At 42.4% G+C, this 22769-nt stretch overlaps 1 protein-coding gene across 1 annotated transcript; it reads right to left on the bottom strand.

The window, feature by feature from the left end:
- Positions 1–12021: 12021 nt before the first annotated feature.
- LOC109895189 (probable G-protein coupled receptor 21) lies at positions 12022–16747 on the bottom strand. The gene has a single exon (XM_031830268.1). It carries the CDS (start codon positions 15748–15750, stop codon positions 14668–14670), a length of 1083 nt encoding a protein of 360 aa, XP_031686128.1. The 5' UTR covers positions 15751–16747; the 3' UTR covers positions 12022–14667.
- Between the last annotated feature and the right edge of the window lie 6022 nt (positions 16748–22769).

The following is a 22769-nucleotide window of genomic DNA, read 5'->3' as shown; positions in this document are numbered from 1 at the left end:
TGCTGGACCCAAAATCTGCACACCTTGGAAAGGCACTGTTCCAGAATAATGTTTAGATGTTGTGTGTGGCAGCAGGCCCCTCTATTGGCCTTCACCCTCAATACATGATCGGGGTCGTCAGTGGAGGTATCGGTTTAGGTTTCTCTGGCAGGATGGTAGGTAGGTAGTTTTCAGGCCAGTATCCTCCCCTTGTCACCCCTGGGCTAGGGTAAGGGCAACAGTGCAAAGCATTTGGTTTAGTATTGGTTGCAGTCAGAGAGCAGTGAGCGGATGTAGTATCTTGTGTTTTTTAAGGATTGTCTACATATAACTTTGCATTCTGCCTAATTCATTCTTGTTGGCTGCGAGAATGAATGAAATAAATCACAATGTGCATATTTAACTGGAGGTGGGCTGCATACCAAGGCACGTAATGTACAGTAGTGCATACTGGAAATGTGTGATAAAATGTTTTCCGTTTTCTTATGGTATCTAGTAAAAAAAAAGAATAAGATTCACCTCATTGTATCCTGAAAATATGTAGTAGGCTACAGTGGGTTCATGCCACAGTAATACATCAAATCCACTAGATGGCTCTGGTTTTCTCCAGTTCTTATCAACTGTTAAACATTTAAATAGTTAAACAGTTTTTTATGCCTCTGTGCTAAAAAAAAATGTTGTACGATACACAGTACAATGCATGATCCTATCATCCCCTTTTCAATGGATAGCATACAAAGTCTATTCAAATCTTACTCTGATAATGTTACTGTGGTAACATAGTCAGCAGGGAGTGAATGGGCTGCTTTGTTTTGCTCTATAAATCACATGCACTGTGATGAGTTTATAAGAAGTCCTTTTAAAGTAACTGTCCAGTGAAAATCTCACTTTTCATATTCTGTTAACACATACCCAAATAATGCTGTTGACTCATCCTAAACTTTTATTTGTGGCCACATTTAAGAACACTTAAAGCTGCAATATTGTTACGATCAATTAGGAGTGGTGGTGGGTGGAATCAGGCGCAGAGAGCAGGGTTCAGTCTTTCCTTCAAATGTATTCCCCAGTGCAACAAAACAGTCACGCCAACACACAGGGCGTATAATAGGTTGCCGGTCCAAACAACAGGACAAAATAGTCCGGAGAATAAATGTACAAATAACTCACACCATCAAACACAGAGTAACACAAACAAGCCCGCACAAATACCCAGCAGGCCTAGTGCCCTTAAATACCATACAAACAAACCCTAATACAAAACAGGTGTACCCAATTACCCAATAACCAAAAACAAACGGAAAGGAAATCGATGGCAGCTAATAGGCCGGCGACGACGACCGCCGAGCACCGCCCAAACAGGAAGAGGCACCGTCTTCGGCAAGGTTCGTGACAAATATGTAACTTTTTGGGTGACCCAACCAAATTCACATAGAAATGTGTGTTATTAGTCAGTCATTCTCATTGAAAGCAAGTCTAAGAAGCGGTAGATCTGTTCTATGTGCACTATTTCTATGCTTCCCGTTCGGAAGTTTAGTTTTAAACTGAAATTAGGCGAACCAGGATTTTAGCAACCAGGAAATGGCAGAGCAATTTCTGCATTTTGCACCTTTCAAGGGGAACTGCCTCCTAGAACCAACTTTTCTGGTTATAAACGGCCTATAAGGCATAGATTTGAGTCAGAAACATTAATTATAGTGTCAAAATTGACCAAATACTGTAATTGGATAACTTTGGTCATAATGTCAGTCTCGTCCCAAACGAGATTTGTAAGTGAGTGTGTCACGACGTGTATGGATGGGTTGGGTATGGATTATTTACCAGGCCACATTTGTCCAATAGCCCCAAGACAACAAGGTGTGGTCCGCACCCAGCTGCCATGTGTTGGGAACATGTTGTCAAGTCTGGAATGCATGCACACTTGCTCTGCATAGGAGTGAAAATGGACTTCCATAAAGTTTGTGCAAACATCTAATGCTTTCATAATATTGCTCAAGATGGCAAGGAATGGATTACATACAACAAACGTACGACATGATGGCTGTGACTGGTGTGTGGTGAGCAGCTAGCTAGCCAGCTACGATACTGTGATGGAACTAGCTAAATATATAGCCTCTCCCTAGTGTGTAATGTCCTAGAAAGGAAGATTTCTATAGCTAACGTTGCACCTGACAATAAGATTTGATAGGATGTGGTTTCAACTCAAACTAGCTAGATAAAAATATTGGTCACATACATGTTTAGATCCCTCCTAGCTAACTAGCCAATTCATTTAAACTCAGACAAAAGATATTGATAACTAACATGAATTTGCAAGTTAGATAGCTATCTACTTTTATGAGAATGGGCATGTTGTTTGGGTTATCACTTGCTCTTGATAACTCAGGCTTGACGGCATTCTGCATTTACTATAATGGGACTTGGAGTCATGATATAGAATGGTGCTGGAGGGAATAGCAGCCGTTTTAAGGGCTCCTGACCAATTACGCTATTTTGTGTGTTTTTTTTTGTTGTACATAATGTTTCTGCCATCATTTCCTATTACCAAATAATGCTCCTGGATATCAGAACAGTGATCAGTAACCTCGATTTGGATGAGGATTTCTACTTCAACGAGTCGGTGGGCAAAGAACAAACTGCTCATCCCGGACCAGGCCCAAATCCCCGATGCTCAAAAAGGGTAGAGGCGGCGTCATAGAGGCCGGCGTGCGGGATACCTGATGAGACAACATCGGAGAGTGGATAAACTAGAGGTGAAAAAACTCTAGATCACCTTTACCCCACACACAGAGACACATACAAAGCTCTCCTTCACCCTCCATTTGGCAAATCTGACCATAACTCTAGCCTCCTGATTCCTGCTTACAAGCAAAAACTCAAACAGGAAGTACCAGTGACTCGCCCAATACGGAAGTGGTCCGATGAAGCGGATGCTAAACTACAGGACTGTTTCACCAGCAGTGTCTGGAATATGTTTTGGGATTCAAGTGATCGCCTTCAGGAGTTTACAACATCAGTCACCGGCTTCATTAATAAGTGCATTGGCAACATCATCCCCACAGTCTCCGTACGTACATATCCCAACCTGAAGCCATGGATTACAGGCAGAATTACTTTCCCAATGTTCCTCAAAAATGCAGTGTATGATGTACGATTTTGTAGCTCTGAGTCTCTACTTTTATCACAATATCACATTTTTCGACACAAGACCGAATCCAGGTGATGACTCACATTTACATGTCGGAGGTCCAGACGGATTACCATGACGCGTACTCAGAGTATTCACTGACCAGCTGGCAAGTGTCTTCACTGACATTTTCAACCTCTCCCTGATCTCCCAGTGGCACTCATATCTGTAGTCATGAATTATTATTTTAATTTAATTTTAATTTCACCTTTATTTAAACAGGTAGGCTAGTTGAGAACAAGTTCTCATTTGCAACTGCGACCTGGCCAAGATAAACCAAAGCAGTGTGACACAGACAACAACACAGAGTTACACATGGATACATCCGCCACGCTAACCCTCAACACTTTGGCTCCTTAGGGGTGTGTGTTTAGTTCCCTCCTGCATTTCCTGTTCTTATTTTTATTCATCATTTTGGGGGGGTACTTTTTACCCCTTTTTTCTCTCAATTTTGTGATATCCAATTGGTAGTTAGTCTTTTCGCTGCAACTCCCATGCGGACTCGGGAGAAGCGAAGGTCGAGAGCCATGTGTCTGCCGAAACACGACCCCACCAAGACACACTGCTCTCTTAACCCAAATGCCAGCCGCACCAATGTGTCGGAGGAAGCTGACATCCTGAAATCAGCATGCACGGCCTCCAGAAGGAGTCGCTAGAGCGTGATGGGATAAGGACACTCCAGCCGGCCAAACCCTTCCCTGACCCAGACAACGCTGGACTAATTGTGCGCCGCCTCATGGGTCTCCCATGAGGAGACAGCCCGGGATCAAACCCGGATCTGTAGTGACGCCTCTAGCACTGCAATGCAGGGCCCTAGACCACTGCACCACTCGGGATGCCTGCACTCCCTGTTCACCCACGACTGCGTGGCTGCGCACAACTCCAAAACCATCATTTGGTTTGCTGAAGACACAATGGTGGTAGGCCTGATCACAGACTGGCTATAGAGAGGAGGTCAGTGACCTGGCAGTGTGGTGCCAGGACAACAACTTCTCTCTCAATGTCAGAAAGACAAAAGAGCTGATCATGGATTACAGGAAATGGAGGGCCGAGCATGCCCCCACACACATTTATGGTGCTGTGGTGGAGCCGGTCAAAAGCTTCTAGTTCCTCAGTGTCCACATCACTAAGGAATTAACATGGTCCACACATACCAACACAGTCGTGAAGAAGGCACAACAATGCCACTTCCCCCTCAGGAGCCTGAAAAGATTTGGCATGGGCTCTCAGATCCTCAAAAAGTTCTACAGCTGCATCATTGAGAGTATTTTGACTTTCTGCATAAGAATATTGATGAACTGAAACAGTTTTGTAAAGAGGAATGCAGGTCTGATCCGCAACTACAGAACACATTTGATTGAGGTTATTGCTGCCTTTTCCTTTGTCTACCAAGTCGTCATATTGGTTTGTCCACTAGGGACTTTTTCTTTGAATCATGTAATACCTCATGTATGAACTAATTGTGTGTGTGATTATGTAATTATGTGATGTTTGCCCATAGAACTTGTTCCGGTGTTGTGTATCTGATGACATCAGGGTGTCGTATGAGTTGGTAAAGTTAGTGATTCAATTTCTAGTGCTTGGATAACAATTCAGCTAATTATAGAAATGTGAGAAATATACGCGTTGGGCCAAATGTGCTATTTCTGTCTCCCGAATTTCGGTTATTATTAATTTCTCGAGCGAGGACACAGAGCCAGCCGATTGAAATTTGAGGAGATATTAGCTTGACAAAGCGATAATTCTCTGTCCCTCGCGGTTTCATTAGCTTGAGTAGACTCTGTGTATTTCTTACTTATTTTCCACCATAATTTGCAAATAAATTCATAAAAAATCCTACAATGTGATTTTCTGGATTTTGTTTTCTCATTTTGTCTGTCATAGTTGAAGTGTACCTATGAAGAAAATGACAGGCCTGTCTCGTCTTTTTAAGTGGGAGAACTTGCACAATTGGTGGCTGACTAAATACTTTTTTGCCCCACTGTAACTAATTCTAGACAAGTTGACTAACAAATAGCCTACCAAGATGTCAGAAATTATAAACAGAAACGGGCATATCTAGAATTTAAAAAATAATATTTCTGCATCCACTGTCAAAAAATCGTCACGCCTTCTCTGACTGTACAGTGCATTTTCTATATTTGCAGGTTAGAGATGGGTGCAGGCATCAGATTTTCACTTTACCACATATTGTAGGGCGGTTGAGGATGGGTTATTAGCAATTGCGGGCCGGTGCGGGTGAACAAACAGCTGACCCAGCTCATCATTAGTATGTACCGGTATTCAGTGCAGTTGGAAAGTATTCAGACCCCTTTACTTTTTTCACATTTTGTTAAGTTACAGCCTTATTATAAAATGTGTTAAATATTTTTTTCCCTCATCAATCTACACACAATACCCCATCATGATAAAGCAAGAACAGGTGGACTCCAATCAAGTTGTAGAAAAATCTCAAGGATGATCATTGGAAACAGGATGCACTTGAACTCAATTTCGAGTCTTATAGCAAAGGGTCTGAATACTACTTATGTAAATACGTTTTTTTTTATTCTTTTTTTATTTGTCATTATGGGGTATTGTGTGTAGATTGACAAGAGGAAAAAGTAACTTAATGACATTTTAGAAACAGGCCGTAACGTAACAAAATGTGGGAAAAGGTCAGGCGTCTGAATACTTTCCGAATGCATTGAATATGTATTTATATGCGGGCACACATGCATGAAATACTTCCCTAATCAACACTTCCCTACAACACTTCCGTACTATACACTGAGTATACCAAACATTAGGAACACCTTCCAAATATTGAGTTTCACCCTCCCTTTTGCCCTCAGAACAGCCTCAGTTCGTCAGGGCATAGACTCTTCAAGGTGTCAAAAGCGTTCCACAGGGATGCTGGCCCATGATATCTCCAATGCTTCCCACAGTTGTGTCAAGTTGACTGGACATTCTTTGGGTGGTGGATCATTCTTGATACACATGGGAAACTGTTGAGCGTGGAAAACCCAGCAGTGTTGCAGTTCTTGATACAAACCCTTGTGTCTGGCGCCAACTACCATACCCCGTTCAAAGGCACTTAAATCTTTTGTCTTGCCCATTCACCCACTGAATGGGATACATGCACAATCAATGTGTCAATTGTCTCAAGGCTTAAAAATCCTAATTTAACCTTAAATCATGATTTAACCTGTCTCCTCCCCTTCATCTACACTGATTTGATGTGGATTTAACAAGTGACATCAATAAGGGATCACAGCTTTGAACTGGAGTCACCAGGTTAGTATATGTCATGGAAAGAGTAGGTGTCCTTCATGTTTTGTACCCGTGTACACAGGTTACTGTTCACTGAGAGTGAGTTCCTCTTCCTGGATGTCTACAGGTTTACTATGATACATCCCTGTTCTCATCCCACTGTACTCCATTGAGTTACAGCACCAAGGCTTCAGAAGAACGACATTGCCTGCCAAATGTTATAGTCTGGTCTACAGTAAAGGATAATATCTTGCGTAATGGCATTCCATAGCATGATGCCATTTCCCATTTCTATAGGCTCCCACAGTATGAATCCATCATGACATGTGATGTGGGAGGGAGATGAGCTGATGCAAAGACTACAGTATATTACAGGGCCTGTCTTCTGGCTCCCACACCCACGCATTCTACCATCTACGATAGTGTCAAATAGATTATGCTGCTCTTTCAATTATTAATTTGTGATGTTCTGACCAGCAATACCTCTTTGAATAATAGTTGGGGCTATCTCCATCTTGTGCAGCAACTCTGGGTTGATCAAAGCGAGAGGAGAGAGGGTCCAGAGTGTTAAGTCTAAAGTTCAACACCTCTCAGCTCATTTCTTATCCTACACTCAGACTTCACGTCATATTTACTTTTCGGCTTAAGGAGGGATTCCTTCACTTGAATATTTTTTTTTTTTTTTACATCTGTCACAGATGTTTTGCATTTGGGAGATAAAACCGTCTTGGTTGGCAGGGTTCCCTGACAGACTGGGCTGAGACACACACCAACAGTGTTTGCTGGCCGAGAGTACTTTAGCACCTCTGAACATAATTTGAGAATTTGTGCGCACCATTTTTCATATTGAATCTGCATGAAAAATGTCTGCAGTCAGACGTCTACAGCGGGTGGTAATAATGCTATTCTACTTTCTTATTCCTTTTCATTTAATCTCAAAAGGACACCTTCACTCAATAATCAACCCCCTACGTTGCACCTAACATGCTTGTTTGCCATATCAAGCGTCTTCAGAACTGTAAAAAGAAATGTCATGTGAGTTTGCCCTGTCATTCCACATTAATAAGAAACGGTGTATATGGGTCAGCCTGCGGTAGGAGGGCTATTGTAACTGTAGTTTGCATGTAGTCATGCAGCCTCCAGAAGAATGCACTGTACTGCCTGACTGCAGCAGGTTCACATCAGAGACAAAATCCCTGTTGGCTATTGAGGTTGAAATCCCTGTTGGTGGGCATAAATGACAGACTTACCTTAGATTCTCTCTCTCTCTCTCTCTCTCTCTCTCTCTCTTCTCTCTCTCTTCTCTCTCTCTCTTCTCTCTCTCTTCTCTCTCTCTTCAAGGGGCTTTATTGGCATGGGAAACATATGTTGACATTGCCGAAGCAAGTGAAATGGATAAACAAAATTGAAATAAACAATAAAAAGTGAACAGTAAATATTAGTCATAGAAGTTCCAAAAATAATAGACTTTTCAAATGTCATTGTCTATATACAGTGTTGTAATGATGTACAAATAGTCTCTCATTCTCTCTCTCCTCTCTCTCAGCTGCCAGAACCTCAGTTCCCTTTTAGATTAGATAAAGGGTAAAACCAACAAGAAAGAAAGCAAGAAAAGAATGCCAGGAAGAAAGGGTAATAAACAAAGAACTGCCTGTACTACAGAAGGAAGCTGAAGGAATTCACATTTTCCATATTGGAGGTTCCCACCGACCACAGCCCGTCCCTTCAATGGGCCGTGGCTCAGGCATGGATCAGGTTGGATAATCATCAATGTTTATGTTCCCTCTATTTCTAGCCTGGGTTATCAGGGGCTGACACACACTCCAACATAGTTACCTCACAATGATTAGTGTGCCACTGTACCTCTATATCAACACACTGCGTGCGTGTAAGAGAGAAACACTCCAGGTAGCTGTGTGTGCGTGCGTGTATGTGTGTGTGGTCAGGTGAGCCTGATAAAGAGAGGGAAGAGGCTCTGCCATGTCAGGTCAGGATCAATATAGATTGCTCCAGCTCTGGCACCAGCTTAATTTCCGGGCAATAGCCAAGAATAACTATCGGCATGAAAAAAGCATTTCCCCCTCCTTCACATCACTCTGGTTCCAGGGATAGCTATACTTAGTGACTCTATCTCACTTCCTGTACTACACCGCCACACAACCCCAGTAGAACCCAAGCCAAGATAATTCCCACACTAAGGTTAAAGATGCACTACGCAGAAATCGATCTGCCATTTCCTGGTTGCTAAAATTCTAATAGTTTGCTTAATTTCAGTGTATGTGACAGCACAACCAAGTGTAGTGTAGAGAATCATCTAAACCGCCGTGAAATATATTTTCCATAACCCTAAATATTGTATTTTCAGCTGTTTGAAGCTGGTGTACAAAACCAAATGTAAAGACAAAAAAACTCAACTTAAGAACGGGAACCATAGAAATTACGAAAATAGAACAGATGTACCGCATCTTAGACTTGCTTTCAATGAGAATGACAGATCTATAACACACATTTATATACAGTGCCTTGCGAAAGTATTCGGCCCCCTTGAACTTTGCGACCTCTTGCCACATTTCAGGCTTCAAACATAAAGATATAAAACTGTATTTTTTTATGAAGAATCAACAACAAGTGGGACACAATCATGAAGTGGAACGACATTTATTGGATATTTCAAACTTTTTTAACAAATCAAAAACTGAAATTGGGCGTGCAAAATTATTCAGCCCCCTTAAGTTAATACTTTGTAGCGCCACCCTTTGCTGCGATTACAGCTGTAAGTCGCTTGCGGTATGTCTCTACCAGTTTTGCACATCGAGAGACTGAAATCTTTTCCCATTCCTCCTTGCAAAACAGCTCGAGCTCAGTGAGGTTGGATGGAGAGCATTTGTGAACAGCAGTTTTCAGTTCTTTCCACAGATTCTCGATTGGATTCAGGTCTGGACTTTGACTTGGCCATTCTAACACCTGGATATGTTTATTTTTTAACCATTCCATTGTAGATTTTACTTTGTTTTGGATCATTGTCTTGTTGGAAGACAAATCTCCGTCCCAGTCTCAGGTCTTTTGCAGACTCCATCAGGTTTTCTTCCAGAATGGTCCTGTATTTGGCTCCATCCATCTTCCCATCAATTTTAACCATCTTCCCTGTCCCTGCTGAAGAAAAGCAGGCCCAAACCATGATGCTGCCACCACCATGTTTGACAGTGGGGATGGTGTGGTCAGGGTGATGAGCTGTGTTGCTTTTACGCCAAACATAACGTTTTGCATTGTTGCCAAAAGGTTCAATTTTGGTTTCATCTGACCAGAGCAACTTCTTCCACATGTTTGGTGTGTCTCCCAGGTGGCTTGTGGCAAACTTTAAACAACACTTTTTATGGATATCTTTAAGAAATGGCTTTCTTCTTGCCACTCTTCCATAAAGGCCAGATTTGTGCAATATACGACTGATTGTTGTCCTATGGACAGAGTCTACCACCTCAGCTGTAGATCTCTGCAGTTCATCCAGAGTGATCATGGGCCTCTTGGCTGCATCTCTGATCAGTCTTCTCCTTGTATGAGCTGAAAGCTTAGAGGGACGGCCAGGTCTTGGTAGATTTGCAGTGGTCTGATACTCCTTCCATTTCAATATTATCGCTTGCACAGTGCTCCTTGGGATGTTTAAAGCTTGGGAAATCTTTTTGTATCCAAATCCGGCTTTAAACTTCTTCACAACAGTATCTCGGACCTGCCTGGTGTGTTCCTTGTTCTTCATGATGCTCTCTGCGCTTTTAACGGACCTCTGAGACTATCACAGTGCAGGTGCATTTATACGGAGACTTGATTACACACAGGTGGATTGTATTTATCATCATTAGTCATTTAGGTCAACATTGGATCATTCAGAGATCCTCAATGAACTTCTGGAGAGAGTTTGCTGCACTGAAAGTAAAGGGGCGGAATAATTTTGCACGCCCAATTTTTCTGTTTTTGATTTGTTAAAAAAGTTTGAAATATCCAATAAATGTCGTTCCACTTCATGATTGTGTCCCACTTGTTGTTGATTCTTCACAAAAAAATACAGTTTTATATCTTTATGTTTGAAGCCTGAAATGTGGCAAAAGTTCGCAAATTTCAAGGGGGCCGAATACTTTCGCAAGGCACTGTATGCATTTGGTCAGGTCGCTCAAAAAGTTACAAATTGCAGCTTTAAAGCATCACTCAAACTGAAATGCTCCCCTAATCAGAAATGAACAAAGAGTTGTTTGGAGTAAATACTCTTCAGGGAGTAGATATTATCCATCTGATGTTGTGCCTGTGTGACAGTGAGACTAAGACCATGGAGGAAAATTTGGTAAAACTTGATCCAGTGATGTTATAGGGCAGGGGTATTCAAATGCTATCCTGGTGGTCCGGACTACTGCTGGTTTTCTGTTCTATGTGATAATTAATTGCACCCACCTGGTTTCCCATGTATAAATCAGTCACTGATGAGAGAGGAAGCATGGGAAAAAGCAGTGGAACTGGTTTTGAGGTTAAGATTTGAATTTGAGGGTTATAGGGTGTAGATTTAAGAAAAGCGTTTGACTAATGCTATTAAAAAAATGTACACACTCCAGTACAGTAGGTAACTTCACATTTAATCATTGGTTGCAGGATACAATCAGAATCAGAGTGGTCACCAGCAATTGTCAGCAAATACATACAGTACTTATCATCACGTGAGGTACAGAATATTTGTTGAAGAGCTGAGATTGCTTTTCACATTCGGAAACCAGTATTTTCCCCACCTTATATTTGAGTTAAAATGTACAATTTAACATCAGTTGTGGTGGTTCTAATGGTGGCAGCTAAGCGAAAGTCTCTTTTCAATGAATGTATAATGAACTAGTGGTTCAGTTACATGTTCATTAAAAACACAACCCCAGGAAACATTGTATGTTTCATGAAGTTATCTTGCCTCTGTACTCCTCAGAATGATTCATCATAAATCACTTGTCAGAATGCGAAAGACAGTTGAGATGGTGGTGTTGGTCAATGTTGGACTGAGGGGGGATTGACGCCAAGGGAGAGTCTCGCTGTTCCAATCTAAATACATTACAACCCCCCCCCAATCCTCAACCCCCACCCGACCCCTCCTCCCAAATACTGGTCCAGATTTGGCACTGCGGGTCTGGTCTCTGTGAAACACCACGTCCCCTGAGATCACCGCTGTAGCTTTTGATTCTGGTCCGATTCTGACAACAGCAACCATTTTCCCACAGGAAAAAACATGCTCTTTGACACAACATGTTTTGTTTTACAACATCAAAGCCTAAAGGAGCCCACGTGAGTGGGATCTTGAACTATATCATGTGCTGATTGTGGTGCATTAAGGAATGTGCTCAACACAATTTGAGAGGAGGACATATAGTATACCATAATGCACAATTTAGGAGGAGTCATTTCAATATCAATCAATATACAAGATCATCCTCAACTTTAACCATTGCGATTTCATACATACAGCAATTCAAAGAGACTTGCAAACATGATACTTCTCTCATGGCAGATTACACTGTGACCAGACCCCCCACCCCCCCCCCCCCCCTGTGCTACATCAAACTGTCTACATCAAAGATAAAATACATTGAGTACTGCACTCTCCCATTGAAGGGCTTTCATGTTATCTCCAAATAAAACCAAGACTCTCATTTATAGTCATGTGAGCGCAACAGAACACACACTTCCCTCTCACATTCTAGAACAGTCATGTGGGCCAAATAAAGGACAACTACTCTTCAATCAGATACCGGTAGATATCAAATACCACATGTACATAATTCAGTTGACCAACGGGCTTGTGTCAGATAACGACGAAAGCCCTTTTGTAATAGCACTGCTGGTATGTTTTTATTGTCTTGAGAAGAGTTGGGAGGGGACAGAAACGTCTATTGCACAGACAGACAGCAGCATGTGGAGACTGGTGAGGGAAACAAGCCCTTTACAAGCAGCCCCTCGGAGGAAAAACAGTGTGATGAAAAACCTCTCAAAATATTCCTACATCTGAATAAATTCACACTCTTTAAAAAGTTTCTGACATAGAGACCCATACAAAAATATATCTGTTCTCTTGAACTACTAAGGTCTTTCCCAGAAAGGTGGAATTTCTGAAAACTAGAATATGACCTAAAGGAAATATAATATGCTATTTTACACAATATCATCAATGGTTATAATGTTAAGGAAATTGTGTAGGCTAATAGCCGAAAAAATAACTGCTTTCAGTGGCATCCTCCTAAAAATGAGTATTGATCATTTCACCCACCTCTCACTGGCTGAAATACCATCATGCATAGACAATTTCAGAAAAATAATATTGAAAAGAAAAAAAGAAAAAATCTATATTATCCTGGGATATCAACAGTCACCACAGTTAACCAATATTCTTGAACAGATCTTTCAAACAACAACAAAAACATACAAATGTTGTATACAAGACCTGTGTACACACTATAGTACAAAGATGCTGTCATGCTGTCCTTGGGAATAAGAATGCAGAGTGCTGCAGTGCAGACCCATCTCATATTCTCCTTACTTGCTCTACTGAGTGTGTGAGGGACTGATTGTCTGTGACTGTGTACGTATAGGCTTGTCATATAAGAAGACTCCTGTACATACAGCACAATCACCTCTGAAACTTTTATTGTATTGATGTTTCAGTGAAGTGTACACTGTCCAAGGTCTTTGTCTCCTATCCTACATATATTTGCATATATTTGCACATAAACCTAGTTCACATAAAAACCTATTAGCAATTCACAAGTATATTTCCATAAAAGCTTTCGAGACCCACGGTAGATCCATATAAACCTACTTTGTATAAAACCCTTAGAAACATATTGTCTTAATGACCCCTCTCACTTCTAGAAAGACAATCTGGCTCTCTGGTAGCCAACTGTACATGTGCTGCTCTGCCACTCAGCTCATCTGTACAGCTAACAGGAGCCAAAGGGCACAGAGTGAGAGAACAGCTCAACAGTAATGATTGTGTCTCTCTTTGTGTTGTGCATCTTGTTCGGTAATATGCTTAACATGCTGCAATTCCAATCTATAAGAAAATCTGATTTATGTTATTGCTGTCAGATTATGATGAGTAAATTGTGCATTTGTAGCCTCAAGACCAGTCGAAATGCATCAGCCATTGAGGGTAAACTAACAACTGATGTTCGACCTCAGGAAACATGGACAGAGAATTAAAATAATCAAATAAATCAACTTGTCTCCTTGCTGAGAATTCAGAATGAATTGGTGGTCCATGATAAACCAGAATGCCATCTTGCAAAAATCGGCTAACGCATACATCAACATTCCTGTATGAAACTCAACACTTCATAAACATTCTTGGCTCTCACTTCTAACACCCAACTTCAAAAGAGAAGAATCCCTTGCATAAAATACAAACAAGCTACGGAATAAACCTCAAGTATTTTTTTTCTAGGAAACCAACTGTTCCCAGTCCTTTTCACACCACTCGTCCTCTCTGTATGCTACAGCCTACTGTAGCGCACAATATCATCATCACATTATCTGACTGCTACAAAATGTAAACTATTTGTCACAACATAAGAGAAGAAAAACAGTATATTCAAGTGCTTTTATGTTTCTAAAATACTTTTTTGCATCACTAATGTCTACCCTGAAAGAACAAAGACGATTAAACAGTCTTGAATCAATGTTGAAATAACTTTTTGCACTACAGTGGTTTACGCAGTACAAGTCGTGTTGTGCTGATATTGTCCTTTTTTTGCATTGGGAAGATATTAGGTTCACAGGCACACCTAAACTCGGCACCGAAGCTGTAAGATTGGAGTTGATCCTCTTCAAAACTCACAGAGAACTGTGTGCCTTTTTTTTCTCCTCAGCTCCATTCTGATATCCATATATACAACCACAAACCTTCTCCTCCACACGCCCCGCGTGGGAGAACACTCCAGAAGAAGACCCCTCCAGCTCCTGCCTGCAAACCACCCCTCTGACCTGGCCATAGGGAGCTCTATGTACTACTACTGTAGAAATACAACCTGTCACATGCAATGTAGTAGTAATACACTGCACTCAGCAGGGGCTGAAGCCAAGGCCAAAGCTTACTGTACCCACTGGGCACAACAGGTTGAATCAACATTGTTTCCACGTCATTTAAATGAAATGACTTTGAACCAATATGGAATAGATGTTGAACTGACATCTGTGCCCAGTGGGTAGCTAACCAACTAGACAGTGTCTGTAGGAGATTGTTACACATGGCAGGCTGGGGCTGGGCGCGGCCTCGGTAGAGCGGGACCCTTCTTCCCCTCCATGCAGCATCCCAGTCCCTGACAGGGGGAGCAGAGTTGCCTGAACAGGCGGCCCAGGCCCTTCCGGAACACGCTGTTGGAGAGACTATAGATGAGGCAGTTGCAGAAGCTGTTGCTGATGGCTAGCCATGTGGTGAGGAATGAGGCCACCAGGTGGCGGTAGAGTCCGGCGCTCTCCAGCAGGAAGTAAAGGATGTAGGGCATCCAGAGCACGTAGAACACACTGGTGATTCGGAACAGCACCATGGCATAGCGTTTATCCGGGCACCCTTCGCCACGCTCGCCCCTCTCGTTCCCCTGGGGGCCGAAGCGTGCGTGGCGCTGGGTGATCTCCCTGGTGTGCTGACGGCAGATACGGAAGATACTCCCATAGGTGAAACACACAGTGAGGGCGGCCGGCGCATACAGCACAGCCACGATGAACGAGCTAAAGCCCGGATCGGTCTGCCACGAGGTCGCACACCAGCGAAATATGTCCCCATGGTAGCCGGGCTTCCCCCAGCCAAAGAAGGAGGGCAGGAAAATGAGGGCGGAGTAGAGCCAGATGAGGCAAATGCAGACGCGCAGGCGGCATGGTGTGACGAGTGTGGCGTAGGAGAACGGCTGTGTGACGGCGATGTAGCGGTCAATACTAATACAAGCAAGAGACACCATGGACACACTCTTCAGCACAGACACCAGGTAGCCGAACACCTGACAGGTGAGCTCCTCGTCCAACCCCTTGAGGTAGTGGAGCAGGGACAGGGAGGGTACCAGACAACTCACCCCCACCAGGAGGTCTGCATAGGCCATGGTCTGGATGAAGTGGCTGGTGGTGTGGTGGTGGAGCAGCGGAGCACAGTGGAACACGAAGATCACCATCAGGTTGCCGCTGATGATGAGGATAGTGAGGAAGAGAATGACGGCCGCCTCCAGCACGCAAGTGTTGAGGGTATGGGAGTAGCCCAGGCCCAGCAGGCAGAAAGGAGAGCTGCTTTGGTTCACATCGGACGAGGAAGAGTTCATGTTCAGTTCTGCTCTCATCTCACTACGGTCTTTATCTCTCTCTTTAAACAGTCCGTCAGTTATCTCTCTTTAGACAGACTGTCAGTTTAGCTGTGCTCTATCACATTGGTCGTTATCCCTTTCGGTCAGTTCATCAATTCGTGCTCTTCTACTTCCGTTTCCCCATGGAGGTGAGCTGCTACCAGATTGTAGTTTTCTTCCCCTCCTCTTCTCTTCTGATCCTCTTCTAGTCGTCTCTTCTTTCACTTTTCTGGCCCCAGAGTGCAATGCAGTATTACAGCAAACGTCATCCTCTTACAGCAGAGGATGTTGCTGTTTATGAGTGTGTGTCTCAGTGTGTGTGTGTGTATGTGCTTGAGTCTTGTGTTGGTACTGGCCAGCCTTCTGGTGTGCTAACCTAGCACATGCAGGCTCTGGTGTGTACAGTACACAGGGGCTGCAGTAGAGTCTGTCTCACTACTTGTGTCGGTTCCACCTCTATTCTTCTCTCCTTACCAATAAGCTGCAGAGGTGAGAAAAGCTGAGCTTGCACACAAACACAATCTCTGAACGGCAACTTCTGTGCATGCCCTGTACAATGCCAGCAGGTGGAGTTCAAGGAGTCCCGGAGGCCATCAAAAAGTCTATATCTATAACTCCTCTGTGAAAATACAAGCAGTATAGAGAGAGATTTCACGGACAAAAACTGTCGCCGGCAGCCAGAAACACATTCCAACCAAAACAGTGTCACAAACCTCTAAAAGTAGCAGCAGCAGCAGCCGAGCCTAGCAGGAGAGATGCAAAGAAAGACGTATTCAATATCCAAAATCCCACAGCATCCACAGACAAGAGAGTAAGAGGATAGGAGGATAGTAGAGCATCCAGTTGTGATGGATACGTCTCTAGGCGCTCCAGTCTCTGATTCCAAACCTCTTGTGAGGCTGAGCCATTGAGTGTTTAGAGTAGAAGAATAGGGAGGACACGAGAGTCGTTTACTGCTCCACTCTGCTGTGGCACTGATGCAGCAATGGTACTGTCCTCTCCTCCCCCTAATTCTCTCTCTCTCTTGCGCGTGCTCGCTCTTTGTCTTTTTCCTTCACTATGCCTGCCGCAACAACAGCCAGAGAGGAAGAGCTCCTCCCTGTCTGTGAACCCAGCCAGTGAGTAGCCGGGTAGACTCTTGCAAAAAAACACATGTCAAATTTGCATTTTAAATGTGAAAATTCCACTTAAATTTTAAACGTGAAACCATATTTTAACATGTATTCCATTTTTTTAAATCCACAACATCCGCCGATATCGCAGAGCTATAGCGGTGTTTGTCAGACCATGAGTTATCCCGAAAATGAGTCTTCCGTAGCGTCCAAACAATTTGGTCTATAAAGTATTATGTCCAGCTCTATCGAAAGATGCGTTTTCTCTAGGACGCCCACAAGGCTAGTCTGAAGTTGGTACAGCCTCTTCTGCCAACTTCAGTTTGTTGCACAAGACTGTCTGAAGGGTCTCGGTACCAGTTTTAAAAAATTATGGAAGTACAATGAACAAAAATATGCAACTTGTAAAGTGTTGGTCCAATGTCTCATGAACTAAAATAAAATATCACAGACATTTTCCACACACACAAAAAGCGTGTTTCTCACAAATTTTGTGCACAAATTTGTTTACATCCCTGTTAGTGAGAATTTCCCCTTTGCCAAGATAATCCATCCACCTGACAGGTGTGGCATATGAAGAAGCTGATTAAACAGCATGATCATTACACAGGTGCACCTTGTGCTGGGGACAATAAAAGGCCACTCTAAAATGTGCATTTTTTTCACACAACACAAAGCCATAGATGTCTCAAGTTTCGAGGGAGCTGGTGCCAGAGAATGTAATGTCTATTTCTCTACCATAAACCGCCTCCAATGTCGTTTTATAACATTTGGCAGTACGTCCAACCAGCCTCACAACCGCAGACCACGTGTAACCATGACAGCCCAGGACCTCCACACACATCTTCTTCACCTGGGGATCGTCTGAGACCAGCCACCTGGACAGCTGATGAAACTGAAATATTTCTGTCTGTAATAAAGGCCTTTGTGGAGAAAAACTGGGCCTGGCTCCGCAGTGGGTGGGCCTGGCTCCCAAGTGGGTGGGCCTACTCCCTCCCATGCCCACCCATGGCTGCCATGGGCATTCCATATAAGGAAATCAGTCAATTGAATTTATTTCAATTGACTGATTTCCTTATATGGAATGTAACTCTGTAAAGTAATTGAAATTGTTGCATTTATATTCTTGTTAAGTATATATATAGGGAGATCGTTCAGTGCCTAAAATAAGGGGATCAATAGTTTCCTGGTCTTTCTTCTATCTCTCAGAAATAGGACAGACACTTCAGAGCAAACTTCCTTTCTATTGTTTTTTTGAACTACAGCATCTGTTATTCCATGTAGTGCATCTGTTATTCAATGCGTTTCAAATGGCTAATAACAGTAATGTCAAATTCAATGTTTCATCCCAACATCATTATTATTTATTTTTTACAACTTAAGGGGTTTTAAAATCAAATAGCTAAATGACCCTCGGTATGACCATCTTAAAACAATTTCATATGTTAGCTTAGAACACCCCCCCCCCCCCCCCCCCCCCGGCTTAGACTCTAGTCTATAGGGTTAACACCACCTTTTCAAATGAGGAGAATTACATGTTTTCACCTCACGTGAAATTTGCTGTTTCACACTTTCAGTTGTGGAATTGCAAAATTGTAGTGTTGAAATAAGGCTATTCATTCTCCTCACATGTAAAAATATAGTGTTAACATGTTGAGTAGCAATGTTTCCACTGGTGGAATTAGGGTGACCACGTTTAAAAAGTCAAAATGTGGGACGAGGGAACAAATTTCCGGGACATTCTCGTAACAGTGGACAGAATACATATTTTCGGGGCAGGTTAATGGATCATGTTCAATTGGCGACGGGGGGGTATGTGAACCCTTGGATTTAATAACTGGTTGACCCTCCTTTGGCAGCAATAACCTCAACCAAATGTTTTCTGTAGTTGCGAATCTGACATGCACAACGCTCAGGAAGCATTTTGGACTATTCCTCTTTACAAAACTGTTTCAGTTCAGCAATATTCTTGGGGTGTCTGGTATGAACTGCGCTCTTTGACGTCATGCCTGGGCCACTCCAGAAGGCGTATTTTCTTCTGTTGAAGCAATTCTGTTGTTGATTTACTTCTGTGTTTTGTGTCGTTGTCCTGTTGCATCACCCAACTGCTGTCGGGATTCAATTGGCGGACAGATAGCCTTACATTCTCCTGCAAAATGTATTGATCAAGTGGGGAATTCATTTTCCATCGATGATAGCAAGCTGTCCAGAGCCGTGAGGTAGAAAATCAGCCCCAAACCATGATGCTCCCTCCACCATAGTTTACAGTTGGGATGCGGTTTTGATGTTGGTGTGCTGTGCCTTTTTACCCCCCCCACACGTAGTGTGTTCCTTCCAAACAACTCAACTGTAGTTTAATCTGTCCACAGAATATTTTGCCAGTAGCACTGTGGAACATCCAGGTGCACTTTTGCAAACTTCAGATGTGCAGCAATGTTTTTTTTTGGACAGTAGTGGCTTGTTCCGTGGTTCCTCCCATGAACACCATTCTGGTTTAGTGTTTTATGCATCGTAGACTCGTCAACAGAGATGTTAGCATGTTCCAGAGGTTTTAGCTGACACTCTAGGATTCTTTTTAACCTCACTAGGCATTCTGTGCTGTGCTCTTGCAGTCATCTTTGCAGGACGGCCACTCCTAGGGAGAGTAGAAACAGTGCTGAACTTTCTGCATTTCTAGACAATTTGTCTTACTGTCTTACTGATGAACATCAAGGCTTTTAGAGATACTTTTGTAACCCTTTCCAGCTTTATGCAAGTCAACAATTCTTCTGAGATCTCTTTTGTTCGAGGCATGGTTCACATCAGGCAATGCCTCTTGTGAATAGCAAACTCAAATTTTGTGAGTGTTTTTTAATAGGGCAAGTCAGCTCTAACCAACATCTCCAATCTCATTGACTGGACTCCAGGTTAGCTGACTCGTGACTCCAATTAGCTTTTGAAGTCATTAGCCTAGGAGTTCACATACTTTTTCCAACCTACACTGTGAATGTTTAAATTATGTATTCAATATAGACAAGAAAAATACTAAATGTGTGTGTTATTGGTTCAAGCACAATATGTTTGTCTATTGTTGTGACTTAGATGAAGAGCAGCTCAAATTTTATGACCAATTTATGCAGAAATCCAGGTAATACCAAAGGGTTCACCTACTTTTTCTTGCCACTGTACATTGATGCCCAAAAATATTTAGCTGTGATTTAAGATTTTCCTGCTATTTTCCCTATCTTTGGTTATGTTACCCTGGCCTTTGCTTTTGCTGCCTTTTTTCCAGTTGCTGTTTTGGAACATTCATTTCCAGCAACATAGCACCCTGCATCCACTGCTGGTTTGCCTCTAAAGCTATGCAGCGTTGGCTCTGGTCAGTCCCTGGATGGGAGAAGAGATGTAGCTCAAAGTGGTGAAAAATAAAAGTGAAACTTCTCATGTGTCCGAAAAATAAGTGTCTTGACTCATAAACATATAAAATAAAATGTCACTTTAAAATGTTCACAAGTGTTCACACCTGTCTGAAAAGCATATGGGATTTTTTCAGGTGTTTTTTTTCTAAGGGCAAACTCTCCACACAGACACACACACTCACACACAAACACACACACACACTAAAGAAAGAGGAGACTGGAAACATATTTTTTGATCATGCATAACATAACTCATCTACTGCACTGTTGGAGCTTGGAATACAAGCATTTCGCTACACCCGCAATAACATCTGCTAAATATGTGGATGTGACCAATACAATTTGATTGGAAAAGGATCCATGTCCATTATGCTAGAGTGAAATAAAGGTATGCTTTAGATTAAATTACTCCCTATGGCATAAACAGTCTTTCACAATAGGGAATTTTAACTCAGAATTCCCCAAACAGCTTCTTACCAAGATCTAAGCTTGAAGGTCTGTGACTAGTCTTACTGCGCTGCTGTCCACATCAAACAGAGGCAGGACACAAACATACTGTATATATACTGCACACACACACACACACACACACACACACACACACACACACACACACACACACACACACACACACACACACACACACACACACACAGTTGCTGGAACCCTGCAGTAAGCTGCACTAAATGCCATAGCTGGCAGACAAGGGTTATTTTTTTTGTCCTTTTAATTAAATTCCAGAGCATTTTTAATTCATCTCAAGGTTCTGATTAAGAACAATGAGTGAGAGTAATAGGAGTGGGACATGGAAGTCGTATTTTAGCAGAGCTGGCTGTGGGGATTTACCAATCCCTCCCAGCCTCTGTACTCGTGGCTTTGCCTGACGATAGATAAGAGATTAGTGGAAATATCTCTAAGTTCCCCATGAATGGTTTCTTCAATTAGCATAATGTATGTATGTGAACGGGCGAAAGACAAAGAGAGATGGAGCGAATGAAAAGAAATAGAGAGATAAAGAGACTGAGGGATTCTGTGTGTATAGAAGAGTATGTCCCAAGGCTGGTATGTTTCAAGTTTTATTGTCATGTACAGTGAAATGCCTTTCTTGCTAGCTCTTTCCCAACAATGCAATATTCAATACCCGTAGGTAGTACTATAAAATAAAGTAAGAAAAAAATGTTAGAACGAAACACACGAGAGAAAGAAATAAGAAGAGCACAAGAAAGTAAGTAAACTACTGTATATACAGGGTCAGTGCCAATACCATATTAACAATGTGCATGGATACTATAAGGGCACATATGTGCAAGGGTACATACAGTTGAAGTCGGAAGTTTACATACACTTAGGTTGGAGTCATTAAAACTCGTTTTTCAACCACTCCACAAATTGCTTGTTAACAAACAACCGTTTTGGCAAGTCGGTTAGGACATCTACTTTGTAATTTTTTACAACAATTGTTTACAGACAGATTATTTCACTTATAATTCACTGTATTACAATTCCAGTGGGTCAGATGTTTACATACACTAAGTTGACTGTGCCTTTAAACAGATTGGAAAATTCCAGAAAATTATGTAATGGCTTAAGAAGCTTCTGATAGGCTAATTGACATAATTTGAGTCAATTGGAGGTGTACCTGTGGATGTATTTCAAGGCCTACTGTCAAACTCAGTGCCTCTTTGCTTGACATCATGGGAAACCACGTTCATCTGTACAAACAACAGTACGCAAGTATAAACACCATGGGACCACGCAGCCGTCATACCACTCAGGAAGGGGACACGTTCTGTCTCCTAGAGATGAACGTACTTTGGTGTGAAAAGTGCAAATCAATCCCAGAACAACAGCAAAGAACCTTGTGAAGATGCTGAATGAAACAGGTACAAAAGTATCTATATCCACAGTAAAACGAGTTCTATATTGACATAACCTGAAAGGCCGCTCAGCAAGGAAGAAGCCACTGCTCCAAAACCGCCATATGAAAACCAGATTACGGTTTGCAACTGCACATGGGGACAAAGATCGTACTATTAGGAGAAATGTCCTCTGGTCTGATGAAACAAAAATAGAACTGTTTAGACATAATGACCATCGTTATGTTTGGAGGAAAACGGGGGAGGCTTGCAAGCTGAAGAACAACATCCCAACTGTGAAGCACGGGCGTGGCAGCATCATGTTGTGGGGGTGCTTTGCTACAGGAGGGGCTGGTGCACTTCACAAAATAGATGGCATCATGAGGAGAGAAAATGATGTGGATATATTGAAGCAACATCTCAAGACATCAGTCAGGAAGTTAAATCTTGGTCACAAATGTGTCTTCCAAATGGACAATGACCCCTAGCATACTTCCAAAGTTGTGGCAAAATGGCTTAAGGACAACAAAGTCAAGGTATTGTAGTGGCCATCACATTGCTCTGACCTCAATCCTATAGACATTTTGTGGGCAGAATGGAAAAAGCGTGTGCGAACAAGGAGGCTTACAAACCTGACTCAGTTACACCAG

Source organism: Oncorhynchus kisutch, linkage group LG8, assembly GCF_002021735.2.
Source record: "Oncorhynchus kisutch isolate 150728-3 linkage group LG8, Okis_V2, whole genome shotgun sequence".
In the NCBI taxonomy this organism is placed as follows: Eukaryota; Metazoa; Chordata; class Actinopteri; order Salmoniformes; family Salmonidae; genus Oncorhynchus; species Oncorhynchus kisutch.
This window is presented reverse-complemented; position numbering and strand designations above follow the sequence as displayed.